This window comes from Chaetodon auriga, chromosome 18, assembly GCF_051107435.1.
Source record: "Chaetodon auriga isolate fChaAug3 chromosome 18, fChaAug3.hap1, whole genome shotgun sequence".
NCBI classification, from domain to species: Eukaryota; Metazoa; Chordata; class Actinopteri; order Chaetodontiformes; family Chaetodontidae; genus Chaetodon; species Chaetodon auriga.
In genome coordinates, this window is record NC_135091.1 from 21,811,197 (window position 1) to 21,831,007 (window position 19,811).

Below are 19,811 nucleotides of genomic sequence, written 5' to 3' on the forward strand. Positions count from 1 at the left end.
ATGGCCCCGAAAGCAAAATTACGTTGTTTTCATTTAACTTTTAGCAGCGAAAAATTAAGTTAATGTGGTCGCGCCCAACTCTTGACAAGTGCCACAATCTTGAGTGACGTCATCAACCCGCGCCTTAAAAGAACGAGGAAAATGGTGACTTCTGCAGTTCAGTCAGAGTTGAGGAAGTATCTTACAGAAAGATTATTCCCTGGTAAAAATACCAAAAATAACATTTTGCACAAATTCGACGGGTTAAGAACTACGAATCGAAATTTACTGTACCCCCTAAAACAAAAGAAACACATTTCAAAATTATGAGCATTTACATTTATTTTATAGTTATTTTATCCCTCCAAAGAATTATTGATTTGCGCTTTAACATTGATGATGATATATGCTCATTCTGTAGAAGTGACATTGAAACTACATACCACAGAGCTCTTGATTCAGGTGTATTGCATTATACAGAAGTGTTTGTGTTATTTAGCTTACCCTCAGTGATATAAATGGTAACACTAAATATGGTTTGTAATAGATTACATGTCAGTCAGCAGTATCAACCACCTTCTGTATTTTGTATATGTTGGTCATATTTTTCTCTTGTCATATGACCTACAGATTCTGGCTTGATATTCATAAATGGATAAAACAAAACTCTGATGGTCTCATCTTTCCAATCTATCTCCAAAAAAATGTTACATTTGGTATTTTATTGAAGAACAAAAATGATTAACTCTGTATCAAAGTGATTCTGTGTCAGCTAAATTCTTCATACACAAAACTAGAGCTCTAAAATCATCCCCTGTTTTTGTTACCTTTTTGAATGAATATAAGTTGTACTTAAATTTTTTTCAGGTAATGAAAGTAAAATGGCACAAAAATTGTTTGACAGTCTAAAAGATGTTTTCACTGACTCAGCAAATTCATATAATACGTTATATTTCACTGTATGTATATTTATTTATTTATTATGAAATTTGTGAAATTGTAATCCCTTTGTTTATGAAATTATTTAATTTGATTAATAATATAAAACTTTACCTCCATGTATTATAAATGATGTATGCTATATTTATATAGCATACATCATATATATACATATATAAGTACAACTTTTCCCATGTACTTTAGGTTATAAAAAGAATGTGAATTTTGCATAGTTTATGTGCAAGTTTTGTACATTGTACAATTTCAATAAAACCTATTTTAAAAAAAGAGTTGAGGAAGGCTTCAGAGCTGGAGTCAGAGAGTAAAATTTAAACTAAAGACATGGGACGATTGGATAATAAAATGAGGAGAAGCAGGTATTCAAGCAAGTCCGATCAGAAAAGGGGAAAGAAGAGATGTCTTGTCGGGATGTTAGTAAACAACTAGCTTGTGTGGGTTTAAATGTAATGGGTGATTACTGTAGTGGTCGGTTTACAAGTCAGAATCACAGCCAGAAGTACATTATTTACTGTTATAACTTATTGTTAGAAGTTGCTCCATTGTAGAGGAGAAATGTGTAACAGGATAGAGAAATTACAGCAAAAGTAACAAATACAGGTGAAGAAAAGAGAGTATGTACAAATATTTGCATTGTACTGCAATATGTGATTTTGGAATTGTGAATTTCCCTTGGGAAAGAATAAAGTATCTATCTATCTATCTATCTATCTATCTATCTATCTATCTATCTATCTGTCTAATATAGAGCAATAGACTATAGAAACAAGAAACAGAAAAATGTGCATCACACTACACTACATGAACGATAATTGAATGATACTGAAATAGATAATAATGTACAGTATAAATGTCAGAGTAATAGCACAGCTGAATAATTACTCAGATGAAAAATTCAATGGTTACACAGAGCTGATACAACAGTTGAATAACTGCAAAATGAATATAATAATGTTCTGTCTTATCTTACATAGATTCACAGTGAGAGCAGAGAGACTGTATAAGACCCGGTTTCACCCGGATTACTGCAGAGTAGAACAGCTCTCCTGAAGCAGGTTGAGCTTCCTGAGCTGGTGCAGGATCTATCCTCTGCTGGGCCTTCTTCATTACAAATACAATTAGTCATTTGGCAGACACTTTTATCCAAAAAAAATAAAAAATAAAAAATCACACACCAATGGCACAGCATATGGGGAAATTTGAGGTTAAGCATGTTGCCCAAGGATACTTTGGAATGTGGCCTGCCGAGGCCAGGGATCAAACTACTAACCTCCTGATTGGTGAATGCTCCTGAGTAGATAGAGTACACAGTTTTTATTTTTGACTTAATTGGTAATATGAGATGATCTACTTATCATATTTTTACTATTCTTTATTTTATTTATTACCTATCCATGTTTCGTGTCTCAGCTCATTCTAATTAGCCTCAATGCAACGAATATGGCAGTTGTGGGATTTCCCGCTAGTGACCAATGGGGGCGCTGTGACCTTCCAAATCGTATAGTCTTCACCATGATCTTCACCTTCCTCCGCTCTTCGAATAGTCGTCTTTGACTTTTTGACTATCAACATGGCTGCCTTTAGGCACACAGCATAGCATTCATTTTTCGAGCCATAATAATTTATTTTCCGGAGAGCTATCGTGCATAGGTTTGACCAGACATGTCGGACAAAGAGGTCGATAAAGGAAAGGAGAGTGCCAGGGAAAATGGTTACAGGACACCCGGCCTGAGGGGTGCGAAGACCACCACACTGTTCCGAGCTGTCAACCCTGAACTCTTCATAAAGCCTGTAAGATTCACCAAAACATTCACCTGGAAGCGAGCGTTGAAACGTGGTTCTGCTTGAAAATTCGCAAAGCGAATAAGTATCTAATGGAAGCTAATTTTGGGTGAAATAGTGTTGAGGATAAAGCAGAACCCTGTTGTGTTTGTTGTTGTTGTTATTATGGTCATTTTATTTATTATTAACATTATTATTATTATTAGTGAGCTGCAATGAGCTAGAAACCAAGAAACCAAAAATACACCAAATGCCAAAATACCTAAGAGACATACGTCAGACGTGTACCTCAAAATCCATTGGACAGAATTTCACCAACTCAGGTGTTGTGCAAATATTTACCAAAATCTGTGCCCTATTGACTGCTTAATATCACATATTTGCTCATAAAGCTGTGTTGTTTTGCAGAATAAACCAGTGATGGTGTTTGGACTGGTGACCATCACCTTGTGTGTCGGCTATCTGGGCTACCTGCACGCAATAAAAGAAAATGACCAGCAGCTTTATGAGGCCATCGACAGTGAAGGAGAGAGATACATGAGGAGGAAGACTTCCAAATGGGACTGAAGGCACAACAAACTCTAGAGCACTGAGTGTGTGTGTCTGTGTTTATGAACCATATGAACAGAGTGAATTAAAACCTGGATGAATTGAAAGTTTTTTTTTTTCTCCAAATGCTTCCATTAAACTGTGTTTTAAGTGTACCTGCTGGGCTTTCTCCAGTCTGTAAATACAACAGCATCTCCTCACAACAATAAGCAAAAAATGTGAAATTTAAAGCGGACATGATGTTCAGTGTAATGACCATCATCCTTTTCTCTTTTCTGTGTGTGTGTGTGTGTGTGTGTTAAAATTAATAGATTTTTTTAAAGTAAAATTTCATTAAATAAAAATTTTCATGAAAACAAATTCCAAAAAAATATTTGTGTTTATGAAAACAAATTATATTAACATTGTTTCTGAATGCATATATATGATTTTTCCATTCACAATTTGTGTATTATATTTATTGGTGTAGTTTTGGCCCCCCCACAGAGCTCTCTAATGCATGAATTATTTTCTCACTACTTTACATGCTTTAATTTACAAGTCAGACAGACAGATGGGATGGATAGCAAAACAGTGTGTTGTCTCCATCACCCACATAAATCACTCATTGCCTCAGTTAACAAGCAATGAACCCTTTTTACAGGCTGCATGTAAGGACTTACGCTCTGTCTCCTGTTGGGTTATTCACATGGGAACTGGTGCTGTGCAGCTGAAGTGAACAGCTTCATCACACAGAGACATTTGATGTTTTATTAACAACAAAAATAACTCCACATACAGCTGAAAAAATACAACTTGATCTTTGTACAGAACAGATGTCAGCTCAGAAGAGAATGTCACTGGTGCTCCATTATTTGGCTTTCTCATCCTGTAGAGAAACAAAATGCAGTGGGTTTGCAGGAAAACACTATGCAAGTAGTCTTTTGTATATCACAGTTGTCCAGTGAAATTTGCCTTGTAGTAGCTTTAATTGTTGTATATTTATGCACAGGTAGGTGCACAGAACCATTTAAACTGAGGATATTCAGTCTATTCCAATATTAAATGAATTTGTTTGAGACGGTACCTTGATGATATTCGCCAGCTCCTGCAGCGTTTGTTCATATCGGGCTTCCATACCCTTCAGGTTCTCGGGTTTGACGATCTGCTTTTGAATGCCAGGGCTTCCTGCTTCCACCACCATCTGGAGGAAGTTCTTCTCCTGAGTGTGGAAACAGGACAAGTTTATTTACTATCCTGTTTATACTGATCATGTGTCTGACTGCCTCTCTCACCCATATCTAATTATATATATACTGCGTGTAGAAGTGTTTCACCTGTACTCCTAGCAGAAAGGTGAAGGCCAGGCCTGCTTTCCCTGCTCTTGCTGTTCTTCCAATCCTGAACAAGACAGAGTAGCCAGAGCAAAGATCTTAGAACACAGTACGCCAGAGCTACACAAGACAACATGGAGGATTACCTATGATCCTGATTTTTACACCTTACAGTGTCTGAAAACATGGGACAGAATTACATTTGATGGACAGCTCACCTGTGAATGTATGTCCTGATGTACTGCGGTGCATCATAATTCACAACACATTTGACCCCCTTGACATCAATGCCTCTGGCAGCTGCGTCTGTGCTAATCAACCTTCAGGATGACATGCCAGTTGAAGTCATTGCTCAGAATGCAGGAAGTAAGGGATGGATGAGTGAGTAAATAAACAAACGGAAATAAGTACACACTCACAGTTGGATCTTTCCTTGTTCAAATTCTTTCAGTGTCTTCTTTCGTTCACCAGGAGACAGTCGAGACGAGAACTCAGCAGCCTGAATTCCACCAAAAAGCTGCATCAGCAGGTAAAGTCTGAGGAGCAAAAACAGTAAGACCACACAGAGGCCACAGCACAGTGGAAAATATACACATGAAATAAATGAACGTTGCCTCATCCAACCTGTGTGCAGCTTCTCTGGAGTTGGTGAAACAGAGGATGGGGCTGAGCTTCATGCGCAGGATGAAGTGAAGCATGAGGAGGGGTTTTTTGCTTAATGTACAGGGCACATAATACTCCTAAAAACATAAAGATGCAGTAATTGGAACAGTGACCCAAACCTTTGTCCGTTTCTAATCATAATTGTCCGACAGCACAGTTCTCTGCACTTCCTGTGTGCCTGCACTCCTTACTGAAGATCAAAGGTCATTCTTACTGTCAGACATTGGGGGAAGTCGAAGCGGTCTTGTTTCTGGGTGGGGGCTGCTGGTGTGGTGTTAGAATGACTGTGGATGGAGCTGAAGAGTCTGGGCTGGTGGAGGCCCAGCTGCTGCAGCTTCTCTGGGTTCTGAGTGAGCGTGGCAGAAAACAGCAGCTTCTGTAGCGGCATCTGGGGTGGAGACAGACTGAGAGGACAAAAAGATTCAAAACTGAAAGTAGTGCATTTTCAAAGCAACATCCAGCTCATATTCTCCAGGTGCACCGCCTCATCAGCCAACAACACAGTTGTCACCTAATCTCACCTAACCAGATCTAAGATCATCAGTGTAAATGTAACAATGCAAGAGCAAAAGGCATGAGAGAACAAGAAAAGAAAAAGAATACAAGTTTGTTAGACCTCAAAGATATGCACAATGTGTTTTGTTGAGAAAGCCTGAATGTAAACAGAAACTTTGTTTGTTTACAAGAAAGCTCGTAGAGGGGAAACAGCTACCCTGACTTTGTCCAGAGATTAAAAAGACTACTATACCAACAGCTCTAAAACTGGTCAACAATGAACACCTTGTATCTCCTTTGTTTAATCTATACCCAAACAGAAACATTAAAATGCTCAGTTCTGTGCTTTGGACTGAGCCAGGTTAGCTGTTTCCCCCTGCTTCCAGTCTTTATGCTAAGCTAAGCTAACCATGTCCTGACTCCTGCTCTGTCTCAGCATATTTCCCAAAATGTTGAACTATTCCTTCCATAAAAATGTGTTGTTTTTGAACACAAGGCTCATATGGTAGCATTCTGTTCAAAAACAAAACTTAGGTGAAGAAAGACACATTCATCAGATCAGAGCTTCATCTCTACCTGCTGAAAAGTGACTCACCTTGCTGCTGTGAGACATGCTGGCTCAGTCCGCCTGAAGATGGACATTGCTTCTGGTCCATTTCCTGATCTGTACACTGCCTTCACCACCTGACTGAGCCACGACTGGTGCATGCTGTCAATCATCCTGTCAGCCTCATCAATAATCTGGAATGGATGATAGAATGACAGCACTCATTTTTAAGAAAGTACACCAATTGGTAGATGGTGGACTTCAATGTCAGTTACATCTGCTGTGCCTATAAATATACTGGGTTATGTTATCCAGCTTTGATGAACTCACGAGAAACCTGAGGTGTTCCAGACACAAGCCTGAATTCTTGTTGATGTGATCAACAAGTCGGCCTGGAGTAGCCACAACAATGTCAGCTAGACTGCATCTTATGCCCCCTCTGGAAGAAAAATCAGACCAAAAATATTAGTAATTTTTTTTCTTTCTTTTACCAATTACAGTACAAATACCAAGTACTGATCTCGCATTTATATTTGTCTCCGAATACAGCTGCAAATTCAAAGCTCCTATATTTAAAATTTAATCTAAAATTGAATTAATGGCACCATCTGCCACCATCAAAAAATACTTCCAAGTTTAAAGCTAGAGAAGGTAGAGTATCTTGGAAGCATTTTTTGTTTTACTTATTAAATTCTCTTCACATTCTGACAACAGTGAATAAATCAAATGCTCTAACGAAACTGCTGCAGGCCTGCAATAAGTCCATCCAATCATTTCATTTGGCCTGAATAAAATGATTGAATGGAATATCTGCCTGCCTATCTGTGTACTTGCCTTCCGTGAGCTCTCATTGCACATGACTGAAGTCTTCATGAGGCAGATTCATTGCTAAAACAAGCAAGTCGCACAAGAATGCCAGAAAAAGTGCAGACAAAATGTCCCAATGCTAACATGCTAGTTTGAAAGATATGAGTTCTAATGCTAGCCATGTTTGTTGTTTACATTAATTTTACATGGAAGCATTTATAGAATACTTTTTAATATATGTAGGTATTGTTAACAGCACCAATATGGTACTGAAATGTTCAACTGTTGTATGTTCAAACACAAGCAGCCGAACAAGAACTGAAATCCTAAAAAGTGAACAAGATGACAAATCAGACCAGAGATTAAATGCTTATACGATTATTGTTACTTCACAACTTTATAACTCAGCCCTGCTTGTCAATGTGAAATCCTAACTTGTATATTTAATCATCAAAGTTCACATATTAATTATTTGATCATGTTCATCAGTTTCTTCCAGGCAGAATCCAGATAACTAACACTCATTCAGCACTGCTATGAAGCAAAGTATTGGTGAAAGAAGTATTAAAACATTTTACTGGATTATAAGTGACAGTAACTGTAAAATTACTACATCACAAGTAGAAACTGAATGCTGTGAATGTTTTACTTGTGTAAAAGTACAGAGCTATTACAAAATGTACTTAAAGGTAAAAGTATTCATTATACAGAGCAACTCCCTACAAAGCAGGATACATCAGCCAAATGGATTTGTAATGACTTGGTAACCAGAACGTTGTCCCAGTGTCCTTATTAATGGTCATCAAATTACTTGTGACTATAACTGTCAAATAAATGTAGTGGAGTGGAAGTACAACATAGCATAAAACGGAAAGTCCAGTTAAGTACAGGTACCTCGAACAACACACACGAAAACTCTTTATGATTCTGTGAAATAAACATGTAAATTCTAATATGCAGACCCTGAAATGGCATTATAAAATAGAGTCGCTGATGACCTGACGCCATGTCTCCTGAACAGCTGCTGAAGCTCTCCCATTATGATGAAACTGTACTCACCTGTGTTCTGAGAGTGACGCCTGCTCTGCAGCAAAGGTCTTGTGACCAGCCAGCATGACCACTTTCAGAGTGGTTCCCTCAGTGTATGAAGTGAACACTTTATAAACCTGCACAGGAGAACATATCAGCTGAGCCTTTCAATCTCTGGAGTAAACATGACTGATCCAGAGTTTGTTTTTGAAGATTCTGACCTGCTGGGCAAGCTCTTTGGTGGGCAACACAGCCAAAGCCCGGACCTGACACACCACCCGCTCCATCAGCACCTGATGTGAAACAACATCTTTATTTCATCTGGACAGTCTTTCTACATGTTCCATCTCCACACATACACATGCAGTAGTGTCTATACATATTGTGTGCATGCCTTGCTCAAAGGTACTTAAAAGAGATGGTGGCCAGCTCACCTGTATGACAGGTATGACAAATGCAAGAGTCTTGCCACTGCCTGTTGGTGCAGACACACAAATATCTCTGGGCTTGTAGCCACCTCGTCCAATCAGCAGGCCCTGCTGCGTGCTCTCCAGGATGGCAGGGATGACCTCTGTTTGCACTTCAGAAAGGTCACAGTATCCTTCACATCTTACATTTCTCATGTGCACACTCAGTACACCAATAGTTCCACAACTTTTTCAAATCACATCTCTTCACACACACAACACATTCACCCTTTTCTGTTAAAGCAGGGGTGGGTAATGTCCGGCCTTCAGGCCATATGTGGCCTGTAAGATTGCTTGACCCAGCCCATCAAAAAGACAAAAATAAAAAAGTAACTCAGAAATATATATATAAAAAAATCTCTAGACAGCATTTGCTTTTTTCTGTGACAAAAGAAAATAACATAAAATAGAAGACGAACACATCCTTCTGGGCAGTCCATGAACACAACACGCACATAACGGTAACAGTCAAAAAAAGTATATGTGGAATGTCACACTTTCCAAGACAAATTATTTGTTTTGTTGAATTAAAATGCAAGCCAGTGTGTTTACTGCACTCACAGTGATGAAGAAGGACAATCTCAAGCATCATTACAGCTCCAAACATGCTAAACTGGATGAGCTGTGAGGACAAATCCACTTGGATAACGTCAATGATCTTTGGCATTTGACAGACCATGTTCTGACAGAGAGTTTTATGCAGGCAAGTTTTGTGGAGAGCGAGCTAAAAGCTAAGAAGCTGAAACCTCATTTGGATGGAGAATGTGGGAAGGAGTGTCTTGTTGCGGCTGTGGAACTGCTAGCCAAGTAAGATTGTTCCAAAGTGTCGGTTTGTGTAGAATAATTCATAGATGAAGGGAAAACCTATCGTGGAAACTCATTGACAGTAAGTGTCTGTCTGGTTTGGCCTTCATGATGAACATTACCAAGAACCTCATGTATGGTAGTTTACTACGGCCATTGAAGGATGTCATAAAAACTGAAATGGCCCTTGATAGCAAAAATGTTCTCCACCCATGCACTAAAGAGACACCATGGATATCTGCTATAAGGTTTAAATAACACTAATGTGACATACAGTATGTGACATAAAAAAAACTAACAGCAATATTGCGTTCAATAATACCAGCCTATTCTCAATCACTTAGATCTTTGGAAACCTGCTGCTGAATACACAAATAATAATATACAGCGTGTGTCATTACCTGGAAAAAGGTGGTGAATTCCATTATTTTGTAATTTTTTCATGAGCTGAGCAGAAAGTCCTGGGATGTCAGAAATAGGGACCAGGTTGCTTCTAATGTCTCTGTGGATCACGTCAGGCTGAGCGAGCCACTGAGGCAGGACTCTGTAGACCTGTGAACAGAAGAATACACACACACTGGATGAACACTAATGCTACTGTCGAGCTCTAACCTTTTAGCGCCACAAAAAAAACACTGTACCTTTTGAGCAGGTTTGTTCTCAAATCCTCCCAGAACTGTGAATCCAGTTGGAGTAGAAGTCTTCGCTGTGCTTTGTTTTGGTGTGTCGTTTTCCGTCACTGCCTCCTCTTCTTCTACTGTGTCCTCCTGTCCAGCCACATGACTGTTTCCAACACCCTTAACTGAACTGCCTAAAATCCAAAGACAGACAAACTGAATCATCACAGGCATGTTTTTGTCATGCAGGTCGTCTGTACATCACAGGTCAATTTTTATTTCAGTCGACTCCGCTGTCACATTTAATCTCCATATTCATCCAAATTCAGGTTTTATAATTCTTAAGTCAAATGAGTGTTTTTCCCCTGTGGAGAAACGCAGACTGCCTGTACAGGGCTCACATGACTTGTCTGGAAATATCTATGTATGAGAATTTTGGTAAATGAGAAAATTTTCCCCTCGTATGCTGAGTTCATGACTACAAGTGACTCCTTTCATGTTACACATATTGATTTGATCCATTGCTTGTTTATATAAACATATTTATTTGTGCAGTTTTAAATTTGGTACTGTGTGACATGCGTAAGCCTATACATAAATCATTGATGTCAAAATTATCTTTTCTGTCTTACAATGTATTTATCAGCCGACACATATGCAGGTACCCAATCATCTGCAGTCAGCTAAAATCAGCTGATAATATTGGCCATGCCAATGTGTTGGTTGGGCTCTTAAAAAGGCATAAGAAACAGTATAAAAGTGGACGTATATCATATCATTGATCACATGAATGACAATGTATTCCTATCATATCATTCATGTGATCAATGATATTATAGGATAGGAATACATTGTCATTAAGCATGTGAGAGTATACAAGAACAAGGACATACCTGAGGGATCCTTCTTCTTCTTCTTCTTCTTCTGCTTCTCATTTGCATCTGTCATGTCCTTCTTTTTCTTTTTTACAGGGTCATCATGGTTATCAGAGTCTGAGACAAACAAAGACAGCACTTCTGATTTCCTCTTTTTGCAGCATTGGGGTTCTTGACTGTGGTCCTTGTCAGCTTTTCTATTCTTTGTGCCGTCCTGCTGTTCTGTCTGTTCTTCGTGTGGATGAGATCTTTGTTCTGTCGAACTCTGTTTCTGCTTCTCTTTTGCCTTCTTCTGCAGTTTAGCCAGCAGCGCCTGAGACCGAGACTCTTTTGAGACGCTCTCATCTTCCTCCTCTCCAAGATATCTGAAAGCAGCATGAGAGAATACACATTCTTCAGTCCACTTCTTCCATACAATCACAGCACAGCAACGTTTGGTCTAGTAGCATGAGACCTGAGAACGATATGTGCTGAGAATGCTTCACCCACTGCTCTGTGATGTGTTGAATCTATAAAATTGCGGTGTCAGTGTCTGTTTAGAACTTGTGTAATGCTTCTGACACACAGTGGTGACAGTGACTACATTCAGAGCTCAGACACAGTGAGGACCTGCGTTTATTCAAGCAGAGTAGAGGAAAATGAAAGGAAAGAAAAGAAGGGCAAAAGAAGAGACCAGAAGAAGGCCAAAGAAAAGGTTAAGACAGAAAGAGGAGGAGAGCAGACAGATGAACATTGAGGAACTGAAAAAATGTAGAACAAGGCGAGACAATAGAACTGACTTTTTTCCATATTGTTTTAAATTACACGGTTAGTAAATTGTTTGTATAAATCTGTCAGTTCAAATGTCTTAATATTTAAAATAAGCACTCTGAGGTCAAATAGAACCGTATAACAACAAGGGCAAGTAATGTGATAATGTGACATAACTGAGAGAAGAAAGCAATGATATAAGCTCAGGTTAGAAGCGACAGAAAACAAACCTAACTCACCTGTTAACAAGAAACAGAGACATTTCAACAGCACGATGAAAAAAACTTTTTGTGTACTTGTCAGATGTCGCGTATTAGCAAGATATTCAAACGGATAATCAATTTAATCCGTCCAGATTCGTAAACAGCTCAATTTCTTTAAACTATTGTAAACGCTCAAAGAATCACTACTTTCTCATGCTTTCCCAGACTGTCATAAACGCGTGTTGATGACGTATCAAGCCAGTCGCATGGCATATGCCGTCAGCAGTCGGACGTTTTTTTTTTTTTTGTTTTTTTTTTTGTTTTTTTTTAAATTTTTTTAAATCTTTATTGAACAAGAACAAATACAACAAATGAATGACACTCATTTCTGACTATATGTGCAGATTTACATTAAAAGGAAAATCGCACCTCCAACATACAGAGTCAAGATACAGCTTCAATCACTGTTGAGTGCAGTTTGAAAAGAATAATGTATAATAAAAGGAAAATAAAAATAAAGAAAAATAAAAAATAAAAGCAAATAAAACTAAAAAATTACAAGGGGTTCATCTCAGTTGAAGATTTTCTATAAGTGTATATAATTTCTTCGCTTGGGATGTTTTGTGTTACTTTTTTATAATCTTCAATGGAGCATCTAATATTATGTCTACTATCAAATTCCTCCAGTTCAAGAAAATTACTGTGATTGTCCATTAAATGTGCAATAGACCATATACCTTTCTCCATCCAGTTTCCCATAAAAATAGATTTCCTCCTGCTCAGTATAACTCTGTTATTCCATAATGGAACATTGTGAGGGCTAAAATTGTGTTTGAAGACCATTTTCCATTGTAGCAAAACCTGTTGATGAAAAGTGGATAGTTTAATAGGCAATTTTGTAATTTCAAAATCACATGTAAGTAAGAACTGAATACCTCCCATTTTATTGAATATAAATGAGGGTAATGAAAACCATATATCATTTCCATTCTTTAAAAAAGACTGGAGCCATTTAATTTTTAATACCCCATTCATAATTTCAAAATCAATTGCCTTAAGTCCACCATCCTCATAATCTTTCAACAGGTCCCCCTTTTTGATGTAATGATGCTTATTATTATTATTTTATAATGTGTGTCTTGCGTTAATGGTAAAATGTGTTGCTTTAGGGGATATCAAATACAAAGAAGATGACGAGTGCACAGCAGCTGAGAGTGTATCAGAGGATTCAACTTAAATGACATAATTGCTATGAAATAGTGGTGTACCACGCTTCAGCCACTTATTTTTGTCAGCTGGAGTTGGGTGGAGGCACTGGATGTAGTTGAGAAAGATGTCCGCTTTTCCACTGCTTCCACTCCACTGGATGATCTGGATACTGAGCAGTAGAGGTGATTTTTGATGCTCTTTTGCTACAGTTTGATATGCTCGCTGTCCTTCTCCTTGGCATCCAGCCTCTTGGAAAGGACTGAGAACAGTTTGAAAAAAATGAAATAGATTTTTTTTCTGCAGTAGATGCTGATGTTGCTACAAATATTCAGTAATCTACATTTCCCATCCAAGTATCCTACCTTTACATAAATGCCATAAACCATAAAGGTGGTCAATATCTGGTTTCTGTTTCTTTTGAACCTGTTTGTCGGGTTCTCACCAGGGAAGCACCTTTAACACTAGATCTTTAAAGAAATGCCGGCTCCAGATCAGCCCTTCCTTTTCCATATGGACACTGCTTCCCACTGCTTGGGATCTTTATCAGACATAAAATTTCTTTTAAGTATTATGTTTGCTGATCTAATAAATTCTATATACACTGCTTGGAGATAATGTGGTCTCTTGCTACACACAATCAATAAACTCATTTGTAATAACCTCTGCTTAGGAAGTAATGTTTTTGTCATGTCTGTCTGTGCATAAGATATCTCAAAAACTACTGCTTTGTGCTTAAGTGGAGTTTGAAGAACAGAGTGGAAGAAGGTGGGATGTGGTGTTGCCCACAGCAACACTCCTAGTGGCTACTGTAATTTGAGAACATGGAAAATATATGCAAATAAGGATAGTAACAAGAGTTCTTTAGACTCTGGTGACTTTCTGTATGATGTCACACCGACACTCAATCTCTCTTGTGGTTACAGGGGACTGCAAAACCGGCAACAGCTGAAATTACTTGTCTGACAAGTCAAACATACTGATGCATATAAACAAAGATCTGCACCTCCTGACCATAACACCCTGGTAAAACTGGACCAAAGCTCAAACTGCAAGCTTTCCAGCTAATGCACGAAAGTTTTCCATTGTGGGGTGTTAACATAACTTAAAACCCACTTGAACCTTCCAAAATACAAAATAATATAACTCAATTTACAAATTCTGATAAACTAACCTCAGATAATTCTTTAATAGTCCCCACAGCTAACTTGAATAATGCTAAATTGGTTAGCATGTTAGGTCCATTAGTGAATTTTGATGTGCTTGGTAGTTTGTTTTGCCTGTAAATGTTTAAAGATTTTAAATATGAGATGTTGAACTTTAATATAGCAGCAAACAACTTTGTTATGTACAGATATAGTGGAGTAATGGTGTCCTGAGCAGAGAATGAAGTCACACTCCCTCTGTTCTCTGTTTAGATAGCTGGTTGGATGTGTGTGCATGTTAGTGCATGTGTGTCCCTCCCTTTGAAGCTGTCAGTCCTCCTGTGTTTGTAAAGAGACAAAGAGAGTGACCTCCCTCACAGCACTGTAAAAATGAGATGACAGAGTGCAGTTCCAAGCAGTGTCCCAGATATTTTGAAACCATCAAGCTTTTGTTACTTAAAGCATATTTTATTTGATGCTCCAGGCAACTACCATTAGCTAATAATTACATTACATGGATGTTCCTTGGCAGATGGACAAAATAGCTCTCAAGCTGAATACATTGACAAAGACTATGCTGTTAGCCCAGATTCTTTTATTGGAAGCCCAAGAACAGACCGGAGAAATCTTCAGTTCACAGCCGAAGTATATATTGAGGTCACAGGTAAAGCATAGCAGCTCTGGTCTCAGACTGACAGTGCTCTCGCAAAAGCTCTGTCAGAATGAGCACAGTTTTCAGACAAATATTCACATTTATCTTGTTGGGTTTGACCAAACCCCATACGATAAACAGACATATGACAAGAGAGAGAACAGAAAAGTGTCATCTGCCTCCTGTTATCCAAACTGGCTGTCACCAGTCATGTTATCTTACAATACTGACTGGTGCTAGGACATTCACTTAGGTTACACGAGTGCAATAAAAGATGAGATGAGAACACGTAAAATCACTTGAAAAGACCAAAACGTTGCAATACTAATAACAATAAAGATTTCAACCAATGAAATAATAAGATGTACATCCTCTTGCTTGCCTTCTGCACTCACCTCATCACTTGACATTGTTCACAAAAGGGTAACGTTATTCTGTTTTGTTTAATCTCATTGTATGTTCAGGGGCCTTTATCTCTGTTTTTAACACCTTAACACAAAGGGAGGGCAGAGGTGTGGCCAACCTATTTTCTATGGTCTGAGATGCTGGTGCTCTACTGGCTAAAAATCTCATATATATATATATATATATATATATATATATATATATACACACACACACACACACACACACACATATATATATAAAATACATATATAAAACATGTAAGGTTTGTGATTCAACTCTGGCAAGGAGCAACAGTGTTAAATGTGTGTAGGGCATTGTTGAGAGAACTGGATAACAAAGAATGGGAAGCTGGGGTCAAAGCTATGAATGGGAGCCCAAATGTGTTTGAGTCAAACTCCAGCTAAATACTGGCTACAGTAATTTTTTACTTTGCTAGTATTGTCTCTTCAAATGCAGTGATACAATGTTAGGGTAAAATATACCACAACATTACATGAAATGTTGAACTTGTAACTCACTATAGGTATGATTAACTTTGTTAGACTCCACTAAATATTGACCACTGATGTGGTAGTCTGCAGCATGTGGGCTCACTCACTGAATAAACAGGTCAGGAGGCTGGCTCTGTCCTGGACTGCCCTCTGGACACCATCAAGGAGGTAGGTGAGAGGAGGTTGTTAACCATGCTGACAACAATCATGGACAACCCCTTTCACCCCCTGCATGAGACAGTGGGGGGCTTGAGCAGCTCTTTCAGTAAAACAGACCGCTGCATCCACTGTGTAAGGAAAGCTAATACAGGTCCTTCATTCAACCTCAACATCATTTAACATTTAAAGAAAGATAAAGAACAAAATAATTTATTTACAACAACTGTGAACAAAAGATGCACTCATAAGGATTGGAAAAAGACCAACAAAAAAATGCACCCTTAAAGAGCAGAGAAACAAACACAAAGCGCACTCAGTAAGAGTGGAAAAAAATAACAAAGGTTGAAGCAGAGCAAACGCTGGACATAACTGGTAGGCACTGAAACAAGAGTGGCAAAAAGAAAAAGATCTAACATAAGGTTTACAAAAGCACACGAGGAAGATACTAGCAAATGACTGGGAGATACTCACAAAGTGCATTTACTCAAAACTCATGGAAGAGATCAGGGTAATTTGGCAACAGGTAGAGCCTTCCTTAAATATTCAGCCCTAATCAGACTGATGTGCCCAAGGTGTGCTGCTGGTTAGGTGGAGCTGGCTGAGTGCAGGGACACACCCAGCTCAAACAGACAGGAGAACAGACTGACAGACAAATAACACTAGGGGAGGGGGAAAAAAACCCCCACTAGGACCAGAGAAGTTAGCAAATCCTAACAAAAATACAGGAGAGTCCCAGTAAAAATGGGACAGTCTGCATCTAATAAAATCCTCACATCTGTATAGATGAGTGAAGAATAACTGCACTAGTACATCTAATAAATCTCATGAATCTAGTAAGGGTTAAATACGCCCCACCAGGAAGTATCCTTTAGAGTTGGGGTGGCAGGACACAGAATGATTCTCCTGTACTGCTTATCTCCATTCTCACCTGTTCTACTCCCATTGCTAAGTTCAAAGGGATTTTTTATATTGCATGATTGCTACCCCCTGATTGGGTGGGGAGTGCTAAGATCTGTCTCAGGTGCCCAGTAGGAGGCCAGGAGGGGATTATCCAATAGTGAAGCCTGTTAGAGGGCTATGCACATACTCATAGATTAGGAATTACAACCAGTAGCTACCAATTCTATGAAGAATTCAGGGTGACTTCTTTATGTGACATGTCCAATGAAACCTATGCATAGAGCTCAAAAAATGAATGCTACGCTGCTTCCCAAAATGCAACTATGTTTCAAAGTCAAAGATGACTACGACCAGTTGGAAGAGACAAGGAAGGAAAGTGAAGACTATTTGATTTGAAAGGTCACAGCGACACAACTGGCACATTTGTTTACTTTGTAGCTTATTAGAATATGCTGTTTAACTGAACATGGATTGAGGTTAGTTTGTCAGAATGGATGAAGAGCAGGCTAGTTATTTGCCAGTGTATATATAGCACATTTCATACGACAAGCATAAACTCAATGTGCTTCAAGATACATGAGTAACATAGATAATAAAGTATTACATATAAAAACCAGCAGAACATGATAAAAACAAACAGGATAAGAAGTTATTATTATTATTATCATTATTCTTAGAAGGGCGCTAATAACAATAATAATACTAATTACCAAAACAAATAAAAAAAAACTTATAACCTAACTAAAAGCTTTTAAAAGAGAACACTGTTGTGGCAGACCGTAGTTCATGTGGAAGAGAATTCCAGAAAGATAGACTATAATGACTGAGAGCACCATGAGCTGATTTAGAATTGATTTTAGGGACACTGAGGAAACCTTTATTTGATGATCAAAGTGATCTCTCTGGTGTGTACTCAGTGAGCATGTCAACAACATAAGAAGGAGCCAGACCATTAAGACATTTAAAAACAATAAGAAGTATTTTAAAATCAACTCTTTGTTTTACTGGGAGCCAGTGAAGAGTAGATAAAATGGAGTTATGTGATCAGACCTCGCTGCTGCATTTTGAAAAAGCTGGGGTTTATTTAATGTCTGCTTTGTCAGTCCAGCAAAAAGTGAATTACAGTAGTCCAGCCTACTGGAAATAAAAGCGTGCACCAGCTTTTCAGAGTCTGACTGAGACAAGAAGGATCTAACTTTTGATATATTTCTGAGGTGATAAAAGGCAGTCTTAGAAATATTAGAGATGTGCTTCTGGAAGTTAAGCTCAGCATCTAAAATTACACCCAAGTTCATGACATGATCACATGGTTTTACAGACAGAGGAGTTAACAAAGATTTAATTTCATTCCTCAAAGCCTTTGGTCCAACTAACAGAATCCCTGTTTCATCATGATTAACTGTAAAAAATTCTTTGCCATCCAAAATCTGATATCTGTGATGCACTGGATGAGGTCGTTTACTGGGCTAAGGTTATCTGTGGAGATGGATATGTATAATTGTGTGTCATCAGCATATGATTGATATGAATGAACAGATGAAAAGCTATTTCTTCTGACTTGCCATCACTCAGTGATGGATGTCAAACATCCATTTATGTACAAATTAAGAATTACATATTTACAGTTTAGACAGAGTATTTTTAACATCCATCATTGTCCTTGTTTGATTGCTTGATTCCCGTCTTCATTATGAATGAAGTGAGCATGGGGTGAAGAGACAGACTAACAGATTGCTGGTTTAGTATTTACTGTTACGGGCCAGCGGAGGACCCAATTGCAGAGCTAGCCAATCTACGGGGAATACAGGGAAACGGACAACTGGAGTAACACCGTGCCATGCTGAGCAGAGAGCCGGCTCAGACGGAGTTACTGTGAAGAGAGTGGATTGAATGTGGAAATCACTAACAGATTTCAGTGTTGTTGAAACAACTCTTGGAGGAGGAATATGCTCTTTAATACCGCCGAGGCGGTAAGATCTGCACACCTGCAGACACAGATAGAGCAGTCAGGAACAGGCGAGGTCAGATACCGGAGATTAGGTTGGCAAGGAACGCTGGAGAGTCTGGCATGCTGCAAAGACAGTCTGGCAACCGGAAAGAATGACAATGTGGCTTAAATACCCTCCTGATAAGGCTAATAGGCTAGGTGTGCAGATGGGCAGGTAAGGGGCGTGGCTGAAGAGCTGCTGTGACATTTACTGACAACAGTGGTGTTGCTAGGGTCTCTTGGAGCTCCAAGCAAGAAATCCCTGGGGCCCCCACCCCACCCATGCATGCCGCAAAAATTAGTTTTTTGCACACATAAATGCACAATTTCCGGGACATTTGAGATGAATACTGAAAAAAAAGATTAGCGGTTCTCAAAGTGAGGTCCAGGGACCAACAGAGGTCCCTGAAAGCCCAGGCCTATCAATAATCGTTGTTGTAGCTGTGGCTGGGGGCCCCCTAGTGGCCGGGGGCTCCAAGCAACTGCCTGGCTTGCCTGTCCACAAGCTTTGTACTACACAAATATAAATTTACAACCACTACAGAATAGCTTGTAGCAATATATAATGATTTTCTTTGAGCTGGACATTGAACTGATTAGAGTGGGGACTCATTTGTGCACAACATATGGATCACAATGAGAGTAGACTTATAATAAGCATTGCCATTTTAAGAGTGTAGGAAAAAACCTGACAGATAAGAGACACCAGCCTGAGGTTACATTTATTATTCATCAGCAGTGTAATATGATCTTACTCATCAAAGTTACATGTACCAGGGCAGGTGAGAGAATAAGGAAATAAAACACAGTTGATAATGTGTGTATTTGAGGTTATTTCAGTGTTCACCTCCCCCACACTGAGCCTGAGCAGACAGGCAGCAGATATTATTTGCATTGGACAGCTCCATGGTGATGTTGTCTGTGTACACACATGCTTCACTTTCAACTGACATATTTAACAGGTGATCTGGAGGAAGGCTCCTGGTCACACAGTTTCTGGTAATTCACAGTCAGCTCAAAAGAAAA

At 38.8% G+C, this 19,811-nt stretch overlaps 2 protein-coding genes across 2 annotated transcripts; one reads left to right on the forward strand and one right to left on the reverse strand.

Annotated features, from left to right (window-relative positions):
* Positions 1 to 2,467: 2,467 nt before the first annotated feature.
* On the forward strand, positions 2,468 to 3,619 carry smim8 (small integral membrane protein 8). The gene is made up of 2 exons (XM_076756491.1): positions 2,468 to 2,727; positions 3,127 to 3,619. Exons 1-2 carry the CDS (start codon positions 2,599 to 2,601, stop codon positions 3,283 to 3,285), a joined length of 288 nt encoding a protein of 95 aa, XP_076612606.1. The 5' UTR covers positions 2,468 to 2,598; the 3' UTR covers positions 3,286 to 3,619.
* A 384-nt stretch (positions 3,620 to 4,003) lies between these two features.
* On the reverse strand, positions 4,004 to 12,081 carry ddx51 (DEAD (Asp-Glu-Ala-Asp) box polypeptide 51). The gene is made up of 16 exons (XM_076757150.1): positions 11,874 to 12,081; positions 10,903 to 11,249; positions 10,034 to 10,203; positions 9,794 to 9,944; positions 8,556 to 8,701; positions 8,343 to 8,414; positions 8,152 to 8,258; positions 6,616 to 6,724; positions 6,334 to 6,479; positions 5,458 to 5,647; positions 5,205 to 5,320; positions 5,000 to 5,116; positions 4,799 to 4,900; positions 4,584 to 4,647; positions 4,334 to 4,468; positions 4,004 to 4,135 (listed from the first exon to the last, which is right to left on the reverse strand). The coding sequence occupies exons 1-16, from the start codon at positions 11,894 to 11,896 to the stop codon at positions 4,118 to 4,120; spliced, it is 2,013 nt and encodes a 670-aa protein (XP_076613265.1). The 5' UTR covers positions 11,897 to 12,081; the 3' UTR covers positions 4,004 to 4,117.
* Between the last annotated feature and the right edge of the window lie 7,730 nt (positions 12,082 to 19,811).